We start from the raw sequence: 22923 nt of genomic DNA on the forward strand, positions 1-22923 counted from the left end.
TTTTGTAGGTTACATTTTATTTCGTTGAATGTACACATATTTGTAAGATTAAACAAGTCAGGTCATGTCAGAATTAAATGGCAACTGTTGATCAGAGGAAGAGGAGAATAAACACTTATACATACATAAGTCATTCCGCACATACCCATGGTAAGCGTAAAAGCTTTTATTTTGAAAATATCAACGGACACTTACGGACATGGCCGCTACACTTTCGCTAACTTTACAGTGGTGTCCCTCTCTCCAAAAATCGATAAGTGATTGGCTTTCTTGATGCGTCAAATTTTATGTGAATTGTAAACACGACAGGTAAGCGCCTGGCTTTGTCACGCAGGTAAAATGACGTATGCGCCCTCAGGTGACGCGGGTGTTACGAACTTAGCGACATTTTTCACATTTACAGTGATGCCTTTGTCTCGGTCAGGATGATGCCGAAAGCTAACGCTGGCTAATGTTAGCTGTTGTGTTGTCTGCACATACACACTGACACACACACACACACACACACAGTGACACACACACAGTAAACTGCTCATGTGTTCACTCTGGACCAGTCAGTAACGCACGCACGCACGCACGCACACACACACACAGCATAAATGAGCGCTGTTAAAGTGTGAAAGTGCAGTTAATGCCTGTGTTTGCTGATGAGTCTGATCTTTACTGTATCAATTATGGATTTGACAGTGTTGTCATTTTGAGGTACTTCTAGGTTTTGTTAGTGGTTGTTTGTGTGCTACCAGCTGGTGTTTTGGGTGAATGAAGTATTTCTGGTATTATTTAATCACTATCTCTATTATAACAACTCTATTGGGAGCTATTGGGATATAAACAGGAGTATATCTGGTGCTATCCTAATCAATTCCTCATAATAATAAGCTTATGCATAGTGTGTACATGTACAGTGTGCACTATTTAGCAAACTGAATGAGGTTTGTACTAGTCGGATAGGAATATAGTTCAGCCTGCGGCCGTTATCCATATGTGGCCTTTAGTCTTTCCATATTTCCATGCTGCTGGGCTGTTTGTCTTTACCTCAGGGGTTCTGTCATGGCCTTGAAAAGGAGACGGGCAACATCCCCCTCCAGCAGTCTGAGTGGAGATTTTGAAGATAACCAGCCTTCATCTTTGGTGTCTTCCATTGGGAGAAAGAGGAAACGAACGTCCAACATTCCAACTGTGGATCCTGTAATTTGACAGATTTCAATTATTATCAGAAATATGTGACTACACAAACAGATTACACAGATGAGACAGATGTGTGCATCATGTTTAGTGTTTCATCTTTACCTCTCAGATTGCTGTTTGCCATGAATTGTACAACACCGTCAGAGATTATAAGGACGACCAGGGGAGGATGCTGTGTGAACTCTTCATCAGAGCCCCGAAGAGAAGGTGAGCTGCATTAAAGTTGTGCACATAATTACATTATGAAACAGCAGACGTAGTAGATTTACACGAGTCCATCTCTTAAAGGAATCAGCCGGAGTATTACCATGTGGTGTCACAGCCGATTGACATGATGAAGATCCAGCAGAAGTTGAAGATGGAGGAATATGATGATGTTGAACAACTCACCGCTGACTTTCAGCTGCTGTTCAACAATGCAAAAACCTATTACAAGGTAACAAACCTACAATTATAAACCTATTAGAAATGTTTGAAAACTTGAAAATGGAATTCAATCTATAAATGTCTTCAGTTTTCATCATTAAGGCCTCTTGTGTGTCTCTTGTGTGCAGTCAGACAGCCCGGAGTACAGAGCCGCCTGTAAACTGTGGGACCTTTACCTGCGAACCAAGAATGAATTTGTTCAGCGAGGGGAGTATGACGATGATGATGAAGATGGATATGATACACAAGACAATCCCGGAGCGTCCGCTGAAGACGAGGTGACGCTCATACACATAATAAAGACTTTTGTATTGTTTTCATAATGACAAAGAATTCTGCCTTCATAGTTGTATGCGACTGAGGTCAGCATTTCCCTGTTTTAACACTTTGACTGCTTGTACTCCACAGTGTGGATCTTCCTGCGTGAAAGAAATCCTGGAGCAGCTCCTGGATGCTGTGGTGTCTTACACTGAGCCGACTGGCCGCTTGGTCAGTGAGCTGTTCCAGAAGCTTCCCTCCAGAGTGGTACGGACACCTTCAGAATGTTTCCTTATATATCAAGAGTCAATAAACACTGGATGAGGTGATATTATCCAAGATTGCATTGATGTTAGTAGTGGCAGACAGTGGGCACATTGGTTTTATCAGGTAGGCACCCTCCTCCTCCTCCTCCTCCGTTTTGTCAATGACCCACAACGTCTCCAGAGGGCTCAACAGTGGCGTCCTAAAATCCCTCAATTCCTGCCTTCCTGATGTCACTGTAGCTTCCTAGTGGTCACTTTAAATATATGACAGTGGCATCCTCAAACTTCAACAATGATGTCATCAAGCTAACAGAGTTAGAACAATGATGTCATGATGTTTCCTGAGAGCTCTTCAGTGAATTCTGGCGTCCCAGAGTCCTCCATGTTCTCCAGCTCTCCACTGTGCCTTTGAGTTGCTGGGTCATGCTTATCTTCCTCTCTGTTCCCTGCATTGATGTGTATTTCCTCCCTTTTTTTTTTAGCAATACCCAGACTATTATGCCATCATTAAGGAACCAATAGATCTGAAAATCATTGCTCAGAAAAATCAGGTAATCTATCACACACACGCCTTCCATGAAATCAAATCTAATTCAGTTATTTGTACTTTATTTAGTTAATTCTCCATTAAATGTGTTTGAATGTAGATGGGCCAGTACAGGACAGTTAGTGCCATGGCCAAAGACATTGATCTGCTGGTCAAGAATGCCAAAACCTACAATGAGCCCGGATCACAGGTGTTTAAGGTGAGCTGGAAATAGATTCTTATGTTAACACAAAGCGTGTGCAATATTGTGCAACATGACAAACAACTTAATCTTTACTCAGGATGCAAACACCATCAAGAAGGTATTTGCACAGAAGAAGTCTGAGATGGAGCACGGGGAACCTATCAAGTCCAGCATCCGCATCAGGTACGCTTGGAAACAACACATCAGTATATTGTGAGGGGATTTGGAACTAAAATGTCTCCGTCTGACTGTCAGGAATAGAAGGTCAGCCCAGGGCGACCGCCTCTCAGCAATCACCATGGCTCTCCAGTACGAAAGTGATGAGGAAGGCATTCTCTCAGGTAAGGCTTTACTTCTTTACCTCTTGTTACATTACATTACATTACATTACATTACATTACGGTCATTTAGCAGACGCTTTTATCCAAAGCGACTTACAATAAGTGTGTTCAACAAAGGTAGATAAAAGAACTTCAGGTCACAAGAAATCGTAAGCGCATTTCCTTCCTAAACCAACAGCTAAGAGCATAACTAGAGCTAGAGTAGAAGTGCAATAAGTTAGGTACTATGATGAATGAGTAAAAAGGACAAATTAGAAATGAAAGATTAGAAAACAAGAGCATAAGAAGAGCTAGGACAGAGTAGGTGATGTCCTAAGAGGGGGGATCCGGGTAGTGCGTTATTACAGACATACTGTGCGTTTGTCAGACAGCTGCAGTGCCATCGCTGTTTCAGCACCGACCTTTTCTCCCCTGCGTCTCTAGGCTCCGTCCACTACGACGAGGGCGAGTCGGAGGCAGAGAGTTTGTCCTCCAACATGGACATGAGCAACCCCATCTTCCAGCTTTACGAGGCTGTGCGAGGGGGCAGGAACAGCCAGGGTCAGCTGATCTCTGAGCCCTTCCTGCAGCTGCCCTCCAGGAAGGATTACCCTGACTACTACCACCAGATCAGCCAACCCATCTGCCTCCATCACATCAAGTATGGCAGAGCTACAGATGACCTCACTCTATCTGTTCATACATGCTTTCATATTAACAAGCACAAATGTTTGAGGTCTATGTTTTTCTCATTCTGTCTCAAAGTCACCTGTCTTCTTTGATCCACCCACATGTTGGCCTGTCAGTCTGAATTCCACATGGACTTAATACATTTCCTGTCATTGATCTATGTAGAAACACTTAATTTGACATGCATCGTAATTTCTATAAATAGCTGACATGATAGCTGACAGCATGAGGCCAAAGATGGAATGATGTGATGGAAATAGAATTGAAATCCTCCCCTGTGATGCACAAAACACATGCTTTGATTACTACATTGTGTTATCAAACCACAATCCACTCTGACTTCTTGCTGCACAATATTAAAGTCAAGGGTGTTAAAGACTTCATAAATTATTCAGCGGTGGCAGTGAATTAATTAGGCACAGTCAATTTAGTGTGTAACTTGTCAGATAACACAACACACAACCACCAAAACACCTTTCTCCTCCTAAAAACACTTTGATTAGTGTGTAACATGCAGCGTTATACAGTGTAGTAACTTTCTTATACACTTGACATTCTCATTCATTTCATACTTAACATTCTCTCTTTTTTTATTTTCTATCCCCACCACATCACACACACACATTTACTGTACAGTACAGTATTTCTGTGCTCTCCTTCCCAAATGTGAGAGCCCCGTAATTCCCCACAGGAACAAGATGAAGAACAGCGAGTATGAGAGTGTGGAGCACATCGACACCGATCTGACTCTGATGTTCGAGAACGCCAAACGCTTCAACGTTCCTCACTCCTCCATCTACAAGCGTGCGCTGAAGCTCCAGCACGTTCAGCAGGTCAGCCTCAGATCCTACTGGGCCACAGTTGGGTTCACGTTGTCGCAGATTCTGTTTTGTTGACATATTTTGTGGTTGTTTCCTGCCTAGCTGAAGAGAAAGGAGCTGTTACAGAGAGATGATGACGATGGAGACAGCATGCTCTCCTCTGCCACATCCGACACCAGCAGCACAAAAAGAAAAAGGTACACTTTGATACTCTTTACTCTCACTAGTAGATTTTATGAGCTATAACTGTTTGGTATACGTATTTTCGTCTTTGTAGTCACAAGAAGAATACAAAGAAAAATCGCATGAAAGTCCTCCTGGCCTCCGTGACCGAGGCGCGAGAAGCCGGCACCGGTCGCAGACTGTGCGAGCTGTTCATGGTCAAGCCGTCGAAGAAAGACTACCCAGACTACTACAAGGTCATCCTGGAGCCAGTGGACCTCAGGACGATTGAGCACAACATCCGCTCAGATAAGTACATGACTGAGGACGCCATGGTGGAAGATATGAGGCTCATGTTCCGCAATGCACGACATTACAATGAGGAAGGCTCACGGGTGAGGCCCTGTTTGGACTTAAGATGCAAATCTGAATATTGAGTTATACTGGGTAAAGAAAGCGTGAATTCCTGCTGAGCCTCTTTATTGTGTTCCAGGTCTACAATGATGCTGACGTCCTGGAGAAGATTATGAAAGACAGACGGAGGGATCTGGGTCCGTTAGCTGATGATGATGATGTCATGTCCCCAAAGTTGAAAATAAGTATGTTGGTGTTTGGCTTTATTTATTAGACATAGTATTCATGTGTGAGGAGGTTTTAACACACGTACACTAATGTAATTGCAGGGAAGAACAGCATTACTTTGAAGAAGTCCAAGTACCTGACGCCCTTACAGCAGAAGCTGAGTGAACTTTATGAAGCCGTGAAGAACTACACAGATAAACGGGGCCGTCGCCTCAGCACAATCTTCCTCCGGCTGCCGTCCCGCGCAGAGCTGCCAGACTACTACCTCGCCATCAAGAAGCCTGTGGACATGGAGAAAATCAAGAGCCACATGTTGGCCAATAAGTACCAGGATGTGGATGCACTGGTGGAGGACTTGGTGCTCATGTTCAACAACGCCTGCACGTACAACGAGCCGGAGTCTCTGATTTACCGTGACGCTCTGGTGCTGCATAGGGTCCTGCTGGAGACGAGGCGCGACCTGGAGGGAGGGGACGACGCCCACGTGCCTGATGTCCCACGCCTCATCCAGGAGCTCATCCGCAGCCTCTTCGTGTCGGTGCTCGGTCACCAAGATGATGAGGGCCGTTGCTACAGCGACTCGCTAGCTGAGATTCCAGCTCTGGATCCCACCAACTCTGATAAGCCACCACTCAATTTTGAGATCATCAGGAGTAACGTAGACCGAGGACACTACAAGAGGCTGGATGTCTTTCAGGACCACATGTTTGAAGTGCTGGAGAAGGCCAGACGAATGCACAGGTGACATTCTGTTAACTGTCCATTATCTGGTGACGCCCAGTAAGTTTGTCATATTAAAGTTATTGTCACTCCACTTGTTCATTACAGGACGGACTCTGAGATCTTCGAGGATTCTGTAGAGCTGCAGCACTTCCTGGTCCGGATCAGAGACGAGCTGTGCAAGAACGGAGAGATCCTGATGTCTCCTGCTCTCAGCTACACGTCCAAACATCTTCACAGCGACGTGGAAAAGGAGAAGAAAGAGAAGCTGCCCAAGGAGTTTGAGGAGGACAAACTCAAGAGGGAGGAGGAGAAAAGGGGTATGCTGTTAAATATGTGACAAATCTCAAGTATGTGAAAAGCGTTATCCCTGTTTTACTGAGGAAGTTGTGACTTACTAGAAGCTGAGAAGAGGGATGACTCTGCGGGAGGATCGTGGCAGTCCAACCTGCAGCGCACATACAGTCAAGACTGCAGTTTCAAGGACAGCATGTACCATGTGGGAGACTACGTATACGTGGAGCCTGCAGAGCCAAACCTCCAGCCTCACATCATCTACATCGAACGCCTCTGGCAAGACGACACAGGTTACTGCTTTGTTGGTTTTAGTGGTTCCATGTTTCCAAAGGTTGTAAGGTGGGTCTAATTCAGTTATTAATCTCCACCTCTACTCAATGCAGGGGAGAAATGGCTGTACGGCTGCTGGTTCTACAGGCCAAATGAAACATTCCATCTCGCCACGCGGAAGTTCCTGGAGAAGGAGGTGTTTAAGAGCGACTACTACAACAAAGCTCCTGTCAGCAAGATCCTGGGCAAATGCGTGGTCATGTTTGTGAAGGTCAATACGTTTTGTTCTCAGTTTGGATGGCTTTGGTGGAGAGCCTGTGGAGCACTGACCTAATGTTTCTGATGGGGGCGGGGTTTACAGGAGTACTTCAAACTTCACCCAGAAGGCTTCAGAGGGGAGGACGTCTATGTCTGTGAGTCACGCTACTCTGCCAAGTCCAAGTCCTTCAAGAAGATCAAGATGTGGGCCATGCCCCTGAGCTCCGTCAGGTTCATTCCTAGAGAGGTTCCCTTACCTGTGGTCCGGGTGGCATCCATGTTTGCTCCCAAACAAGAAGAGAAACCACCAGAGATCTCAGAGGAGACAAAAATGACAGATGCTATCACGGAGAAGGTAAACAACATTTTTTTTAAATAAAACTTAATGCATGAAAAGAAAATGCATGAAAAGAAAATACAAACAATTCTGCAAACCGGTGTGTGTGTGTGTGTGTGTGTGTGTGTGTGTGTGTGTTTCTACAGGAGAGGGAGGACGTAACGATGGACATGGCCAATGGGGAGCCGGGCTGTCAGTACTATGAACAGCTCTGTTACAACAACCATTGGTTAAAAGTGGGAGACTTTGTCTATATTGGTTCCAATCGACTAGTGCGCCATCGTGTGGGCAGGTACTGTAAATGCTGCTCTCGTATGCTTAGAAATATTCATCCAAACACTGCTGCTTTGGTTTCTATTGACTGTTTTGTACTAAGCTTCTCCGTTTCCCAGTGTATCCAGCGCAGATTCCCATTGTTCTTTGCACTGAACAGGATTGAGAAGATGTGGATGCGTGACGGAGCTGGATACTTCTTTGGTCCCATTTTCATCCATCCAGAGGAAACGGAGCATGAGCCCACTAAGATGTTCTACAAGAAGGAAGTGTTCCTTAGCAACCTTGAGGAGACTTGTCCCATGACGTGCATCATAGGTACCTCACTTACTGTACATTTTAAATTGAATAACCAAGCTCATATTTACAAAATCCTTCACGATTTAAGGTTTCATGTTTGTTGTTCATGGAAATGATGCGGTCACATTTCACAGGGAAATGTGTAGTGTCGTCCTTTAAAGACTATCTGTCATGCCGGCCAACTGAAGTGCCAGAAGAGAATGTTCTGCTCTGTGAGAGTCGCTACATTGAGAGTGAGAAGCAGATGAAGAAGTTCAAGGGTCTCAAACGCTTTTCACTCTCTGGGAAGGTGGTGGAAGACGAGCTCTACTATTTTAGGTGAGCAGGCAGGAAGAAATTACACTTCTGCAAACACCATGACCACAATGGAAAATGTGATAATCAAGACGCTGTTGTGTTTTTCTGATTTGTTTAACACAGGAAGCTCATAGTGCCGCAGAAGGAACCGTCTCCTCTGCTGGACAAGAAAATTGAAGAACTGGAGGCAAAGTTTGCTGATATGACAGATGAAGAGCTGGAAGATCTTGGGGAGGATGATGGTGAACAGGGTGATCAGTCCTTGCCTCAGATGCAGACTTCCATGTCTAATGATATGGAGGCCATGCCTTACACCCCGCCACAGGTCAGGGTGGGAGAACTTCTTAAGAACTGCAAATCTCCCCTAGAGCAATACAATTATGTGTATTTGGTATTGTAATTGTAAATTGCTTTCTTATGTTTGGTTTCAGTCTACCCCAAAATCCATAAAGGGCCTTTCAAAGAAGGAGGGCTCAAAGAGGAAGATCAACATGAGCGGATACATTCTATTCAGCAGCGAGATGCGTGCAGTCATCAAAGCCCGGCACCCAGACTTCTCCTTTGGGGAGCTGAGTCGCCTCGTCGGCACAGAATGGAGGAACCTTGAGAGTTCAAAGAAAGCAGAGTATGAAGGTACGGAGTAACTTTCCTCCCTCGGACAGACTGATACGTTCTGACGTCGATCCGGATTTGTTTTTGCTCCAAGCGCTCTCTCTCTGTTGTGTTGCAGAGCGAGCAGCTAAAGTGGCTGAGCAGCAGGAACGTGACCGGGCGTCCCAGCATCATGCGTCCCCTAGAGCAGGTACCCCAGTAGGGGCACTGGTGGGGGTGGTGCCGCCCCCAACCCCCATGGGAATGCTTAATCCCAGCATGTCGCCTGTGTCAGGTAACCCCTCATGGATGCAGATGGATCATCCAGTGTTCAATAGAGGACGGGGATAAGAAGCTAAACAGCTGCAACTATTTGGCTTTTTAAACGTCATTATCACGTCCTCATCAGCATGTACGGGCTGTTTGATGTGCCTCTAACATTACATCTGAAAAGGGTTTAGACGTTTCATCTTGGTCGAAAATCTCAGTCATTGATTGGTGTATATGCATTTTAATCACATTTCCTTTGTTTTTTATGGAAGCCTGGAAAGCTTTTTGTACATGGTTTATAAGACACATTTCCTAGATAGTCATGTACACTGTCCACAGAAGGAATAAGAGGGGGGAAGTGCACTTTACACCAATCAATGACTTAGTTTTTCAAAATGGATTAATGCATGAGTGGAGCTGAGAGTAGTGCTTGTACATCACTGGTTTTCTTTGTGCATATTGCATTTTTGTGTTCAAACAAATCTCTGTGGCGGGGAACTGAACTGACACTGGTACACCAACTCCATAGGCTCTGAAACGACCTGAACCCTTACTTTAACCCTCAACTCAAACTCTGGCCCAACATGGAGAACCGCCATCATTCCAGGCATTACATCATTTCAAACATCACTACATCAAGATTGACTATAAGGCAGGTCAAGCTCTGGCTTTTGGGGAGACTTTGGAATTGGGGTTCCAACTGCCACTGTGTTATTTTCATTCATCTCCACTGTAATCCCTCTCACTTCTATTGCATACACTACTAGTGCAGTAGTTAATGCACGTTTCACTGATGCATGTTGCTGTCTTGTGTTGCTACCGTCCCTGCCTGAGAAGGTATGATGGGTGCATATAGGTCAGCTATGATGCCCCTGTTAGGGCCATGTGGAAGGCATGGTTAGTATGCCTGGCACACCACCACCATCGCATGGGGGTTCCCGTCTATCCCCGACATCTCCCGCCCGTTATGCCTGAGTTGCCTGGAATGCCGCACCTTGGTAAGAGGGCTGCCATAGCCACCCCACCTGCTACGCAGTTGCTTCATGTCTACCACTCTGACTTGCTGGAGGGGCTACCTGAACCAATAGGCCGAGGCTGAGACAGCAGGCCGGTTGAGAGCACAAGGCCTCGACTGGGTCTCTAACATTTATGCCTCAGTAACACACCAGTATGCTTATTGGTGATGTGTTACTGACACATAGTTTGAGTATGTCAATGACACTAGTGAACCTGCACACAAAGTTTTTACAATTGGCATTCCTGTTCCTACTGTCTTTGATTAATGTTTAGTTTTGGTTATAGATGTGACATTGATACTTGATGATGGTATACTCTATATACCAAGATCAAGGGACTAGCTGCACTGAGATACAGTGATGATAGAGATTATCCTCACAGGTGGCACAGGTGGACCCGGAGGAGGAAACATGCATGGATCTCAGGTAATCACTTTCTGTACAAAATGAGATTGAGTAGAGACATTAAGACACGGGAAATGGTAGTGAACATCTTTTTCAGTGTCAGTGTCAGTCCTCATTCTATCGACCATGTAAACTCACCATTGTATGTATGAGTGGGATACTCTGCACTTGTAAAGGTTCTCTTGATGCTTTCTCTTCAGATTGGTTCGGTGGGTCCTGGACACCAGGCTCCACCCCCGTACCCAGGACACGGTCAGGCGGGACAACCTGCGCTCCAACAGCCCTCCACCCCCGTGTTTGTGTCCCCACCACCCAAGTCTCAGCGGCTGCTTCACTCTGAGGCTTATCTTAAATACATTGAAGGTCTTAATGCAGAATCCTCCACTGTTAGCAAGTGGGACCACGCCCTCTCAGGTTAATCTTCTCATTTGTTGACCCTTGGTTTCATAAACCTTTCCAGATGAGTAATAGTGTCTAAGCTCCACTCTGTAGGCTATGAAATTCATTTGTTCATATCCGTTAGTGATGGGCCTCTCAGGGGGGCAGGACATATTTACCGTCCCTTGTCGTTAATGTTGTAGAAAGAAAGATGATAGAAATGTTAATGTTTGATTTGTGCATTTGCAGTTAAAAGGAAAGATGTGCGCCTGACAAAGGAGCAAGAGAGCAGGCTGCCATCCCACTGGCTGAAGAGTAAGGGCGCCCACAAGACCATGGCAGATGCACTTTGGCGACTCCGTGACCTGATGCTGCGAGACACCCTAAACATCCGTCAGACGCACAACCTGTAGCGTGCGCCTACTATGAGCCTCTGACCCCAGACCTGTAAGACAGGAAAGGGTTAAGCTCACTAAAACCTGTTGACTTTGTGTCATACCCATGTGAGCTGCACATTGTGTTCATGCTGCTTCTTGATCTTAGATGTATTGTGGATTGCTGTGATGCCTATCTTTCTGTGATTGATCAATCCTTTCAGTCTTTTAGTATTAAATTGTGATGAGTCGAATTTGTATTAATTTCATAAATAGTAGCTATGTTGATGTTTGTGGTCCTGCTAGTTTGGTGTATTATAACAAACTACTCCAAAACCTAAAGAAAGATGTTTTCACAACCCAGTTTTGTAATTTGTGTCTCTTAATGCTGTCTGACCACCGTATCAATAACATTTACATGTTGTTCTTGTTTGGACTGAATTACCATTGATTGACATTTTCTATGTTGAAATACAGTAAATACATCATAAATGGCTGTATCGCAGTGTTCTCTTTTACCCTTTGATTATTATGAGTAGTATTCATGATGATGCCATTAACAACTAACTATAATTTGCATAATTCTTTCCTGCAAAAACAACAAAAAGTATGTTTTGTAATGTGGCGATGGGAGGAACGGTGCTTGTTGCAACTCCAAACATACTTGTGTGCACACAGGCGCTCTGCAAATTAAATAGTGAGATAAGAGGAAGATAAAATGTCAGTGGTGCCTGACCCAACCCGAGCAAGGCCAGGTTTGCAATAGGGACTGGAAGCGGGTAAGCAGGCAAATTACTAAACTGAAATGAGATGCAGTACAACAGGAACATATGAGTGCTGTTCTGGAAAGAGGATCCTCAAAGATGTGATCAACGTAAGGGTGAAGTTTCCGTAGTGAAGGTGGATATAGATAGATTGAGAGATAGAGAGATAGATAGATAGATAGATAGATAGATACTTAATTCATCCCGTTGGTTTTTAAATTTTATGTTTAAATAATCAAGTCTGTCCACTCTTCTCTATATCAAATGTGTACTTGCAATACATCTTAAAATCGTGTGTGTAGTTTGGAGACATTTAGCACTTTGGTGTTTACCACACTTCTGCATTCGTCGCTGAACGCACCAGAGAATCAAACCCAGGGGGCGTGTCTGACAGGCTCAGTCTGAGTGTGCGCACGCGCAGTGAACTGACCGCGTAGTTCCTACTGCTCCAGATATTTGAAAGCTGGAACGACAGCACGTCTGTGCTTCACCACCCTGCACACTGAGTCTCGCGTTAGCCAAGGTAAGGCCTCCCGGGCTCCGGCGCTCCGGGTAATAACGGGAATCCAAACATTTAGTCAGGCCTGTTGGCTGTTTCATGAGAGTTTATACGTAATGTTGGAAATGAGCTCTGCTTGGCACAAAACATATTAGCAGGCTAGCGCTAACATTAGCATGCTGACCGGCTACTGGATTTGCCTATTCACTGGAACTTTAGACAGCAGTTTATGTAGCGTATTAAAGAATATGTTGGATGCGAACAAAGGGAGTAATGACGAACTCATAACTTTAACTAGCTTTTTACTCGGTCTCACATTTTGATTGATTGACTCTTGTTTGAATCTGTCTCGGCTAACGTCACATGTAAACTTGTGGGCAGACTTTAGCTAGTGTGTGCTAGCTAGCTGAATGAGCCTGTGATGTAGCGACTCTAGCTACTGTAGCGCCAAGGCTAGCGAGCTAATGTCAGCGGATTGTATGTTACAGTGACTGAACCTAGCTTAGGAGCTGTTTGTTGCCATTTAATGAAGGCGGGCGTGGAATTGTTAAACATCGGTCGTAATCTATAAACTACAGGTCGTTTAAAACATCATGGATTATTTTGATTCTTGTTCTACATAAAAATAAACCTTACAGTGTCCAACTTGAGGGTTCTGGATTGAATACACACATTAAAATAACATTGTGGATGAGTTCATATGTAGGATCAGATTGTATGTTATTGGCCAACTTGTCTATTTTCAAGCAAACTGTTGCCATACATGTTTGTTTTCCTTTATTTTCACTTCTAACTTTCTGACCATGTTTCTTTTTAAGTTGTGGCAATTATGGATTTGAATGATCTTCAAACCCTCACCGAGTTCCTTCGGAAAACACTGGACCCCGACCCCTCGGTCAGACGTCCAGGTAATCTCCTCTCACATCACATCAATTTAAATGTTTGTTATTGGTTATAAGGAGTTGTTTTCTGATTGCTAATATTACTTTTCTTCTCTTTTTTCTGTCTTTAATAGCTGAAAAGTGTCTTGAATCCATCGAGGGAAACCAGAACTACCCTCTGTTACTCCTCACTCTGCTGGAGAAATCTCAGGACACAGTCATCCGTGTGTGTGCGGCTGTGACGTTCAAGAACTACATCAAGAGGAACTGGCGCATTGTGAGTCCAGATCAGATGATACACACGCTGCTCTGTAGGATGTCAGAATCTGAGCTTTGATGATGTAATCAGGGGCATTGTTGTGTTCTCCTGTTGTGTTTGCCTCTTTGAGAATGTCCCGGTTTTTTTTTGTGCCCAAAGATTGAAGATGAACCGAACAAAATCTCTGACCAGGACCGGACGGCGATCAAGGCCAATATTGTAAATCTGATGTTAAGCAGCCCGGAACAGATCCAGAAGCAGGTACGTCCTCAGCTGTCACTCAGATCTTAAGGCCGCTATAGAATAAAGAGCAGATGAAAGCACTCAGCCTCTTCCAGCTCTCCTTCTCACTCTGTGTGATTCTTTTCAGTTGAGTGACGCCATCAGTATCATCGGCAGAGAAGACTTTCCTCAGAAGTGGCCAGATCTTCTGACGGAGATGGTGACCCGCTTCAGAAGTGGAGACTTCAGCATCATCAATGGAGTCCTCCGCACCGCACACTCTCTCTTTAAGAGGTCGGGCTGAGGTCTTCATCTTCATCTGTGCTTCATCAGAGTGTGAAGGGTTTCATGATTAACTCCATGTGTTTGTTTGTTTAAAGGTATCGTCATGAGTTCAAATCGAACGAGCTCTGGTCGGAGATCAAACTAGTCCTGGATACGTTTGCTCTTCCTCTGACAGAGTTATTCAAAGTTTGTAGTGTAACTTCTAACAACGTGACATCAAACGTACTCAAACCTTCCACAGCAGCTGTTTGAAGTTTCCTCTCTTTTGTTTAGGCCACCATTGAGTTGTGTCGGACTCACGCCACAGACATCAACGCCCTGAAGGTCCTCTTCTCCTCGCTCACACTCATATCCAAGCTGTTCTACAGTCTGAACTTCCAGGTCAGTTCCTCTTACTTGGCACTTAAAAGCCTTTCTGTTATAGAGAGGTTTGTGATGTGAATATCCCTGACCAAGTCCTCTGTTGATTATAATGGATGCACTTGGATTAGTTTCAGAGAGACACATGCAGGATTTATCTACTGAAGTTGGGCGTTCACTGCATATTTTAGATCCTTGTCCTGTCTGGCTTTCTTTTGACGACTCTCCCGTTGACTTATTCTTGTCTAATTCTGTTTTGTAGACAATTTAATCAAGGGTTAAACTGTTCAGATCGGCCTTCTGGCAGCTTTATTAAAGATTGTCCCCGATTGTCTCTGTGGGTCTCAGCACATGCGTCTATCTAACATTTTGTCAATTTGTACTTGTGTTTATGTTGTACTGTAAGTACTTGGTAACAAAAATGTAAAGAGTTCATGATTCATCACTGTGATTGTCGAGATGTCTGATCAGCTTGTAATTAAGTAATTGTAACTTTTTTTAACCCTGACTTGTACTCCATTCCTGCTCAGGATCTCCCAGAGTTCTTTGAAGACAACATGGAGACCTGGATGACAAACTTCCACTGCCTGCTGACTTTGGATAATAAACTTTTACAAACAGATGTGAGGTTTTTCTCAGCTCTAACAAAATACATTTCTAGTTCTCCTTAAGCGTAAAATGGCTCATAACACTTTTTTTTAATAACTCTCCCCAGGATGAAGAGGAGGCGGGGCTTCTGGAGCTGCTGAAGTCTCAGATCTGTGACAACGCTGCTCTGTACGCTCAGAAGTACGATGAAGAGTTCCAGCCGTACCTGCCACGATTCGTCACCGCTATCTGGAACCTTTTGGTGTCGACAGGCCAGGAAGTCAAGTATGACCTGGTGAGCGCGTGTGTGCGTGTGTGCGTGTGTGTGTGCGCGCTTTCATTTCTCTCTGCATTAACCACACACTTCATCTTTGTTGCAGCTGGTGAGCAACGCTATCCAGTTCTTGGCATCAGTGTGTGAGAGGCCACATTACAAGCACCTGTTTAAGGACCAGGACACACTCACTAGCATCTGTGAGAAGGTCATTGTGCCCAACATGGAGTTCAGAAGTAGGTTTCCTTCTTATGTCAATCTATTGTTTATAATAAATCAATTTGATACAGCATGAAGTGTGCAGTGTGAGTTTACTGGGTGATACTGACCGGGTTTCCTGTAATGTCCAAACAGGTGCAGATGAAGAGGCGTTTGAGGATAATTCAGAGGAATACATAAGGAGGGACCTTGAAGGATCAGGTAAAGATCAACTATCGCCACTCCTTGTACAATTAAAACATAAAGTCCATACCGAGCCATTGATGACCCGGTTCCCTTCCTCCTTTTAGACATCGACACTCGGCGCAGGGCGGCGTGCGACCTGGTGCGAGGCCTTTGTAAATTTTACGAGGGTCCCGTCACGACAATCTTCTCCGGCTACGTGAACTCCATGCTGTCGGAGTACGCCAAGAACCCCCAAGAGAACTGGAAGCACAAAGACGCCGCAATCTATCTGGTCACATCGCTGGCATCCAAAGCCCAGACGCAAAAGGTACGCACACACACACACACACACACACACACACACACACACACACACACACACACACACACACACACACACACACACACACACACACACACACACACACACACACACACACACACACACACACACACACACACACACACACACACACACACACACACACACACACACACACACACACACACACACACACACACACACACACACACACACACACACACACACACACACACACACACACACACACACACACACACACACACACACGTCTTAAAGAGAAAATGTGTGCAGAAATGTTATGTAACTTTGACTTTCTATATACATTAAAATATTATTGTCTTGTTTCCAGCATGGAATAACCCAGGCCAATGAGCTGGTGAACCTGACTGAATTCTTTATCAATCACATTCTCCCTGACTTGAAGTCCTCCAATAGTAAGAGAACCTATCCTGTGTTGCACATTTTTATATGGTAAAATATACAATACAGATGTATCTAAGATGAGTGCTTCCTCCCCGATGCAGTTAACGAGTTTCCAGTTCTGAAGGCAGACGCCATCAAGTACGTCATGATCTTCAGAAGTCAGGTAGGAGCTCTTCCTTTAGCCGAAAACACGCACATCACATGGCCAATCCACGTGTTGCTGAGGATTCCTCTGTTCTCCCGTTTCAGCTCCCAAAGGAACAGCTGCTGCAAGCCGTGCCTCTGCTGATCACCCACCTGCAGGCCGACAGCACGGTGGAGCACACCTACGCCGCTCACGCCCTGGAGAGGCTGTTCACCATGAGAGGGACCAACAACGCAACTCTGTGAGTATCAGCACCGAAGTCTCGCCAAAGTCAGGTGCACGATTGCATTATTCTGCTGAGCGAGGATTAGTGCCTAAACTTGAAGTTGTCAGGAATGCACACACTCCTTATTGAGGTCAGAAGGTAAAGCCTCCTGTCTGTGTGTTTTGCAGCATCACATCGGCAGAGATGGCTCCTTTCACTGAACAGCTGCTCAACAACTTGTTCAAGGCTCTGGCTCTCCCAGGCTCCTCAGAAAATGAATACATCATGAAAGGTAAGTTGTTTGTAAATGCAGCTCAGTCTACAGTTGACTGACAGCAAAGTTACTAAATGTTCCCTTTCTCTCCTCTTTCTTATTTTAAAGCGATCATGCGCAGCTTCTCCCTCCTGCAGGAAGCCATCGTTCCTTACGTTCCCACTCTGATTGCTCAGCTCACTCACAAGCTCCTCCTAGTCAGCAAGGTGACCTCCACTTTCACACTCCTGATGGACGTATAGATAAACTGCCACCTTCTGTGTATCTGAGCGATGCGTATGTCAGGCTGTATATTCTAATACTGCATGTCTCACTCTCTCTCAGAATCCCAGCAAACCTCACTTTAACCACTACCTGTTTGAGTCCCTGTGCCTGTCTGTCCGGATCACCTGTAAGGCCAACCCCACCACTGTGGGCAGCTTTGAGGAGGCCCTCTTCCCCGTCTTCACTGAGATCCTTCAGAATGACGTCCAGGGTGCGTCAGTGTGTCCCTTTAAACAGATCCGTCTTCATAGATGGAAACCCAGCTGACATCACTCACCTTCTCCCTGTGTTTGGTTGCAGAGTTCCTCCCGTACGTGTTCCAGGTCATGTCTCTCCTTCTAGAGATCCACTCCAACTCTATTCCTTCCTCCTACTTGGCTTTGTTCCCCCACCTGCTGCAGCCCGTGCTGTGGGAGAGGACAGGGAACATCCCGCCTCTGGTGCGCCTCCTTCAGGCCTACTTGGAGAAAGGAGGAGCCACTATTGCCAACTCTGCTGCAGATAAGATAGTAAGCCATGCACAGTGTGTTAGATCTCTGCGCTTGATAACGGTGTCTCTTTTTCCTTGTCATTAAATGATCAAATGTTATTTTATTCATTGATGTAACCTCTCTTTACCTGTCTTACCCCCTCAGCCTGGCTTGCTTGGCGTTTTCCAGAAGCTTATTGCCTCTAAAGCCAACGACCACCAAGGTTTTTACCTTCTCAACAGCATCGTAGAGCACATGCCCCCGTAAGTCACTCATCACCACCTGCTCACTGGAAAGTCAGTCGAATGCGGTACAAGGGGAAAAGGATTAAATGACACTGTTTTGATTGTTTTTTGTCTTTTGCCAGAGAATCAATCACTCAGTACAGGAAACAGATCTTCATCCTGCTCTTCCAGAGGCTACAAAGCTCCAAAACCACAAAGTTCATCAAGAGTGCGTTCACCTCATCTCCTTCCTCTCATGCGTGTTGTGTTCAGAGCAGATAAATGTGGAAGTGTTGACGCACAGTAAACCCAGCATGAGCCTGTCTTACCCTCTGGTGTCTCTGTCTCACAGGTTTCTTGGTGTTTATCAACTTGTATGGTGTGAAGTACGGAGCCATCGCACTTCAGGAGATCTTTGACAGCATCCAGCCAAAGTAAGTGCATGTTGAAAATGTAAAGGAGTAAAAGCTTTATAAGATGTTGGTTGACCTCCCCAGTATGTCCTGGACTTGAGCAGAGGAGAGAATCAGTGGGGGAAAGTCCTAATTGCTCTGTTTTTGCGTTGCAGAATGTTTGGTATGGTGTTGGAGAAAATCATCATTCCCGAGGTGCAGAAGGTCTCCGGCCCCGTAGAAAAGAAGATCTGCGCTGTCGGCATCACAAAGATCCTCACTGAGTGTCCCGCTATGATGGACACAGAGTACACCAAACTCTGGTAAGCTTCCTCTGCAGCTTCTACATTTCTCTTTCCCTCCCTTCAGTTAAAGTTTGAGCATTTAGTATTTTTTCTTTTCTGAATTCCATGTTGTTATTATTGAATGAATGTTAATTAGACAACAACAAAGAAAAGCAATGTGACGACAACAAGAGCTCGGGTAACTGGATATTTATTTTTTGGTATTTTAAGGCTAAACAGTGATGTCATCCACGCTCATGTCCTTCCCGCTCCTTTACGCCTCTGAAGTTGCCTCTGTGTTAACCCCGTTGTGTGTCTCCGTGTTCAGGACCCCGCTGCTCCAGGCCCTCATCGGCCTGTTTGAGCTGCCGGAGGACGACAGCATCCCGGACGACGAGCACTTCATCGACATCGAGGACACGCCGGGCTACCAGACGGCCTTCTCTCAGCTGGCCTTCGCCGGGAAGAAGGAGCACGACCCTATCGGGAACGCCGTCGGTAATCCCAAGATCCTCCTGGCCCAGTCGCTCCACAAGCTGTCTACTGCCTGTCCAGGAAGGGTACGTGTTTAAATCTAATAGATGTTTAGGTTTCATACGCCAGAACTAAACCTAATCCTAATTTTCATAATATCAGAATTGAGCGTCTTAGTTTTGTTTCGAGACGTTTTCTATATTTAAGTCAGAGCTTCAGGCGGCGATTGATTGATCCCCGGTGTCTCGTCTCCTTTTCCCTGCAGGTCCCTTCCATGCTGACCACCACTCTGAACGCACAGGCCCTCCAGTACCTACAGGGTTACTTACAGGCGGCCACCGTGCAATTGCTCTGAAATGTACATTAAGATATGGGAATGGAACGCTAAACCAGACCAGAATGCGGTGCGGGGGGCGTAGCCACGGTGACCTGCTTCAGCTGAGTTTATAGAGTCTTTACAGATTTGCTTTGACTTGTGACAATTAACGTTGGACTCATCAGAGAAATGAAATCCAGTTTACGGCGGGGGGGGGGGGGAATTTCTCTGATGGACGTTTTTAAGGGTTTTTTAAGAGGACACGACCAAAAGCTGACTTAACCCAATTATGTGTTTGGCTCCTTTGCTGTGTGACGAGCTCGTAGGCTCCGATTATACGGGATCTCCTTTACTCTGACACCAATTGTTTATTTCAACAGAAGCAGAAACAGTATTGTGGAAATCGCAGAGCGTCTCCGTCTTACTGGAGGGATTTCTTTCACGTTACTACGGTTACAGGCCCCCAGGTCTGTGGCCCGAACACAAACATAGCGCTTCATTCTTTTCCTGTCGCATGTTAATTTGTAGATTATGTCACGTCTTTGTTTCTGCACCGTTTATTTTTGTTAATGTGAATAAAAAAAAAGAGGCACTCGGACAGATCTGCTGTTTCTCTATGAACAGGGTTTTGGCTGAATGATTCTGGGCTATAGAAGGGGTTAAATGTATGTGGAAGTATTCAATGTTTCAGTACTGCTCGCTATCAAACCCCTGGAGTACAGATGTTGGACGCTCCCTTCAGGTGCTGTGTTTGGTTGAGCCTTTGGTCCTCTCTGGTGAACACGGAGGGCTGAGGGGTCTTAGGAGGCTTTGACGTGACCGTTGGAGGTCTTCTGCTCGGCGTTCTTGATGAAGGGCAGCATGCATTTGTCTCCTCCCATGAAACGATAGGTTGCAACGTTGGCTTCCCAAGGTAGCAGTCTGACGGGGAGGAGGGAGATAAAGTCCATTCATCATCACAGAACCACACACATTTAAATTCATTCTCATGCATAATGACCTCACTGAAGCACGAGGCTCAGTGCTGATGCTGACTAATGAGCCGCTCTGTACTCACGCTCGTGCCAGGAAGGGGATGTACATCAGGCGAGGAATGCAAATCATTTGCTGCTCGCTTAAGATGGCGTTCATGGACTGCTTAACGGTGTAAAGGGGGTCCAGGGGAGGAATTAGACTCCGGAGCTCTTTCCTTGTGGGGGAAAAACAGAGAAACGGTTGTGTGTGTGTGTGTGTGTGCATTTGTCCACTGTTGCTATGAAAACGTGTAATTTTGTCAGTGTCTTGTGTCTCACCTGATCTCACACCCAGCAAACATCCCTGTGTCGACAATATAAGGGCAAACTAAAGTGGTTTTGATCCCATCCTCATTCTCAGCACGTAGTTCATGGGTCAGAGACTCGTGGAACCCAACAGCTCCAAACTTACTGGCACAGTAATCCTGCAGGAGACGAGAAGACGCCAGCAGTGTGGTCAGCATTTCATCACATCAGTACTGTTTCCTTTCAAAGTGATGGTTCTTAGATGTTTCTGTTTAATCATTGACTCTCATCTTCATCCTCTCACCTCCACACACGCCGTGCTGAATAACCCCAGGGCGCTGGCGATGGTTACAAAGTGGCCGTGGCTCTTTGCTTTCATCTGCGGCAGGAAGGCCTTTGTCATCTGTTGGTTTGAGAAGACGCATGAGAACCAAGGTGATGAGTATCTAAAGTAGAAGAGGCCTCAGATCTGTGCTGAGCCTTCTGTCTGTTTAAATGGAGCAGGTGGCTTTCATCCCAATCCACCTTATTGTGTCTTATGTGTGTGTCGTGCGTCTGCTGTCCACGGAGACGCTCACACACTCCCTCTGTCACTGATGTCCCTGTTACTTAATGAGCTTACACTTTCATTGTTGAAGCACGGGACCGGATCCACTAAGAGGATCAGAAGTCTAATCACGTGCTTTTAAAACTGGAGTGGGTGTCATTCAATGATGCTGATGATGATGATGATGGTGAGTGCTTTATCCTGCTCTAACTCCCTAGTCTTCGTCACAGGGCCATCTGAGCCGCTCTGCAGCCCCGGGGCCGCTCATCCCCTCACACATCAGTGCGCACCGCCGCTCACACTGAATGCCTCTTGCATAACTCGCGCCAGACGCGTTGACAGCGATGGCGGTAGCTTCATAAAGTGTGTATCGGTGTGAAGTGTCTCACCCAAAAGAGCGCGTGGCAGTTGACCCGCAGCGTCCTCTCCAGAAGCTCATCCGGGCACTCCAGCAGCCGCCGCCCGGCCACCACCCCCGCGTTATTGACCAGTATGGTGACGTCCCCGACCTCCGCCCTCACCCGCTCCGCCGCCTCGTAGATGTCCTCCCGGCGGGACAGATCGACCGTGTAGGTGCGCACCCGGCCGCCCAGCTCCCTCACCAGCTCCGCGGTGCGCTCGTTGGCGGCCGTGTTGCAGTCCCACAGCACCAGGTGCGCGCCTTCTTTGGCGAACTCCAGCGCGAACAGGCGGCCCAGAGCCCCCCCGGCCCCCGTGATCAGGCACAGCTCGCCCTCCACGCACTTCAGCCTCGGCCGGAGGAAAGTCTGGATGATGGCGCAGAGGGTGGTGTAGGTTAACTCGATGAGCATCATCACCAGGTCCACTATGACGATCATGGTTGACCCCCGTCTGATGGCCTCTTGCAATCGGGTGCAGTTTGAGTGAAAACACAAGGGCAGACTGCCAAAGCTGTGGCAGTTTGTTTGTGTGTGTGTGTGACGTGGGATTGGAGGGATGTTTTATATAACGCGTGTGTGTGTGGGTGTGGGTGTGTGGGATTACGATGCTGACTGATGGTGGCCACCAATAGAGTGGCTTTGTGTCTGATGACTGAGGACCTGACTAACGTGCATGTTCATTATTCACATGAACAGTTTGTGTTATTGCTTAATCCTCACCTCACTTTAACACTTTAACACACACCGAGTTACCAGTTTATAATGTAGAACTATGCTTTACATCACCACAGCCCTGTAACTGTTTGAGAAGCTCAGTTGCCAAGGAGGTTGTGTTTGTGTTTGTTTGTTAGCAGGATATCGCAAAAGGTTAATCATGGATTTCCATAATTACAGTTTTTTTTCGTATCTCCTCCATTGAGTCAATGATCTGGAATGTTGCATGTAGAATGTCTGAATCAATCCAGACAAATGTTCTCTCTTTGTTTGATATATATATTTTTGCTATATTTGGCTTCCGAAGTCGAGTGGTCGTGGCTCATTCTTCAAAAAGTGTTAAAGTGCTGTAGCTCATGAAAGAAGGAATCCACTCTAACCACACTTGGTGGACATGTGTACTCCCCCCACTATGCAAGAAAACCCCAACATCATTCGCCCTGATGGTGGCGCTGTAATA

At 45.9% G+C, this 22923-nt stretch overlaps 3 protein-coding genes across 4 annotated transcripts; 2 read left to right on the forward strand and 1 right to left on the reverse strand.

Moving 5' to 3' along the window:
- The first annotated feature begins 221 nt into the window (after positions 1-221).
- Positions 222-11718, forward strand: LOC142996278 (protein polybromo-1-like). The gene is given in 32 exon segments (XM_076147218.1): positions 222-309; positions 1041-1188; positions 1298-1395; positions 1477-1624; positions 1743-1892; positions 2023-2139; positions 2621-2689; positions 2786-2884; positions 2967-3052; positions 3125-3210; positions 3634-3850; positions 4571-4712; positions 4803-4897; positions 4978-5257; positions 5356-5461; positions 5546-6185; positions 6273-6484; positions 6566-6751; positions 6845-7002; positions 7093-7344; positions 7473-7618; positions 7760-7917; positions 8034-8217; positions 8320-8521; positions 8628-8829; positions 8927-9082; positions 9895-9941; positions 9943-9996; positions 9998-10055; positions 10456-10499; positions 10679-10892; positions 11106-11718. Coding segments are annotated over 31 exon segments (4908 nt in total). The 5' UTR covers positions 222-309; positions 1041-1050; the 3' UTR covers positions 11270-11718.
- A 238-nt stretch (positions 11719-11956) lies between these two features.
- Positions 11957-19933, forward strand: cse1l (CSE1 chromosome segregation 1-like (yeast)). Of its 2 annotated transcripts, none has more exons than XM_076147323.1 (25): positions 11957-12009; positions 13312-13401; positions 13509-13651; positions 13793-13894; positions 14004-14149; positions 14236-14326; positions 14414-14521; positions 15031-15123; positions 15216-15383; positions 15469-15598; positions 15717-15782; positions 15872-16074; positions 16421-16505; positions 16596-16657; positions 16744-16880; positions 17033-17136; positions 17227-17324; positions 17443-17593; positions 17683-17891; positions 18018-18115; positions 18220-18305; positions 18429-18510; positions 18645-18791; positions 19081-19312; positions 19492-19933. In XM_076147323.1, exons 2-25 carry the CDS (start codon positions 13323-13325, stop codon positions 19579-19581), a joined length of 2910 nt encoding a protein of 969 aa, XP_076003438.1. In that variant the 5' UTR covers positions 11957-12009; positions 13312-13322; the 3' UTR covers positions 19582-19933. The 2 variants fall into 2 exon arrangements, with proteins under 2 accessions (XP_076003438.1, XP_076003437.1); XM_076147322.1 differs by lacking the exon at positions 11957-12009 and adding an exon at positions 12408-12517.
- A 241-nt stretch (positions 19934-20174) lies between these two features.
- Positions 20175-22187, reverse strand: LOC142996353 (retinol dehydrogenase 10-B-like). The gene is made up of 5 exons (XM_076147325.1): positions 21738-22187; positions 21106-21204; positions 20835-20980; positions 20600-20731; positions 20175-20463 (listed from the first exon to the last, which is right to left on the reverse strand). The coding sequence occupies exons 1-5, from the start codon at positions 22185-22187 to the stop codon at positions 20343-20345; spliced, it is 948 nt and encodes a 315-aa protein (XP_076003440.1). The 3' UTR covers positions 20175-20342.
- Positions 22188-22923: the final 736 nt, after the last annotated feature.

The sequence above is a fragment of the Genypterus blacodes genome, unplaced genomic scaffold (genome assembly GCF_046128005.1).
Source record: "Genypterus blacodes isolate CSIRO-AG114 ecotype Tasmania unplaced genomic scaffold, CSIRO-AGI_Gbla_v1 ptg000037l_1, whole genome shotgun sequence".
In the NCBI taxonomy this organism is placed as follows: Eukaryota; Metazoa; Chordata; class Actinopteri; order Ophidiiformes; family Ophidiidae; genus Genypterus; species Genypterus blacodes.

Coding starts and splice junctions, on each gene's coding strand:
- cse1l (XM_076147323.1), top strand. CDS start 13,323: ATGGATTTGAATGATCTTCAAACCCTCACCGAGTTCCTTCGGAAAACA. Junction 16,075..16,420: donor CCAAAGCCCAGACGCAAAAG/GTACGCACACAC, acceptor TCTTGTTTCCAG/CATGGAATAACCCAGGCCAA. Junction 17,892..18,017: donor ACTCTGCTGCAGATAAGATA/GTAAGCCATGCA, acceptor TTACCCCCTCAG/CCTGGCTTGCTTGGCGTTTT.
- LOC142996353 (XM_076147325.1), bottom strand. CDS start 22,187: ATGATCGTCATAGTGGACCTGGTGATGATGCTCATCGAGTTAACCTAC. Junction 21,205..21,737: donor ACTGCCACGCGCTCTTTTGG/GTGAGACACTTC, acceptor TCAAACCAACAG/ATGACAAAGGCCTTCCTGCC. Junction 20,464..20,599: donor ATCCCCTTCCTGGCACGAGC/GTGAGTACAGAG, acceptor CCTCCCCGTCAG/ACTGCTACCTTGGGAAGCCA.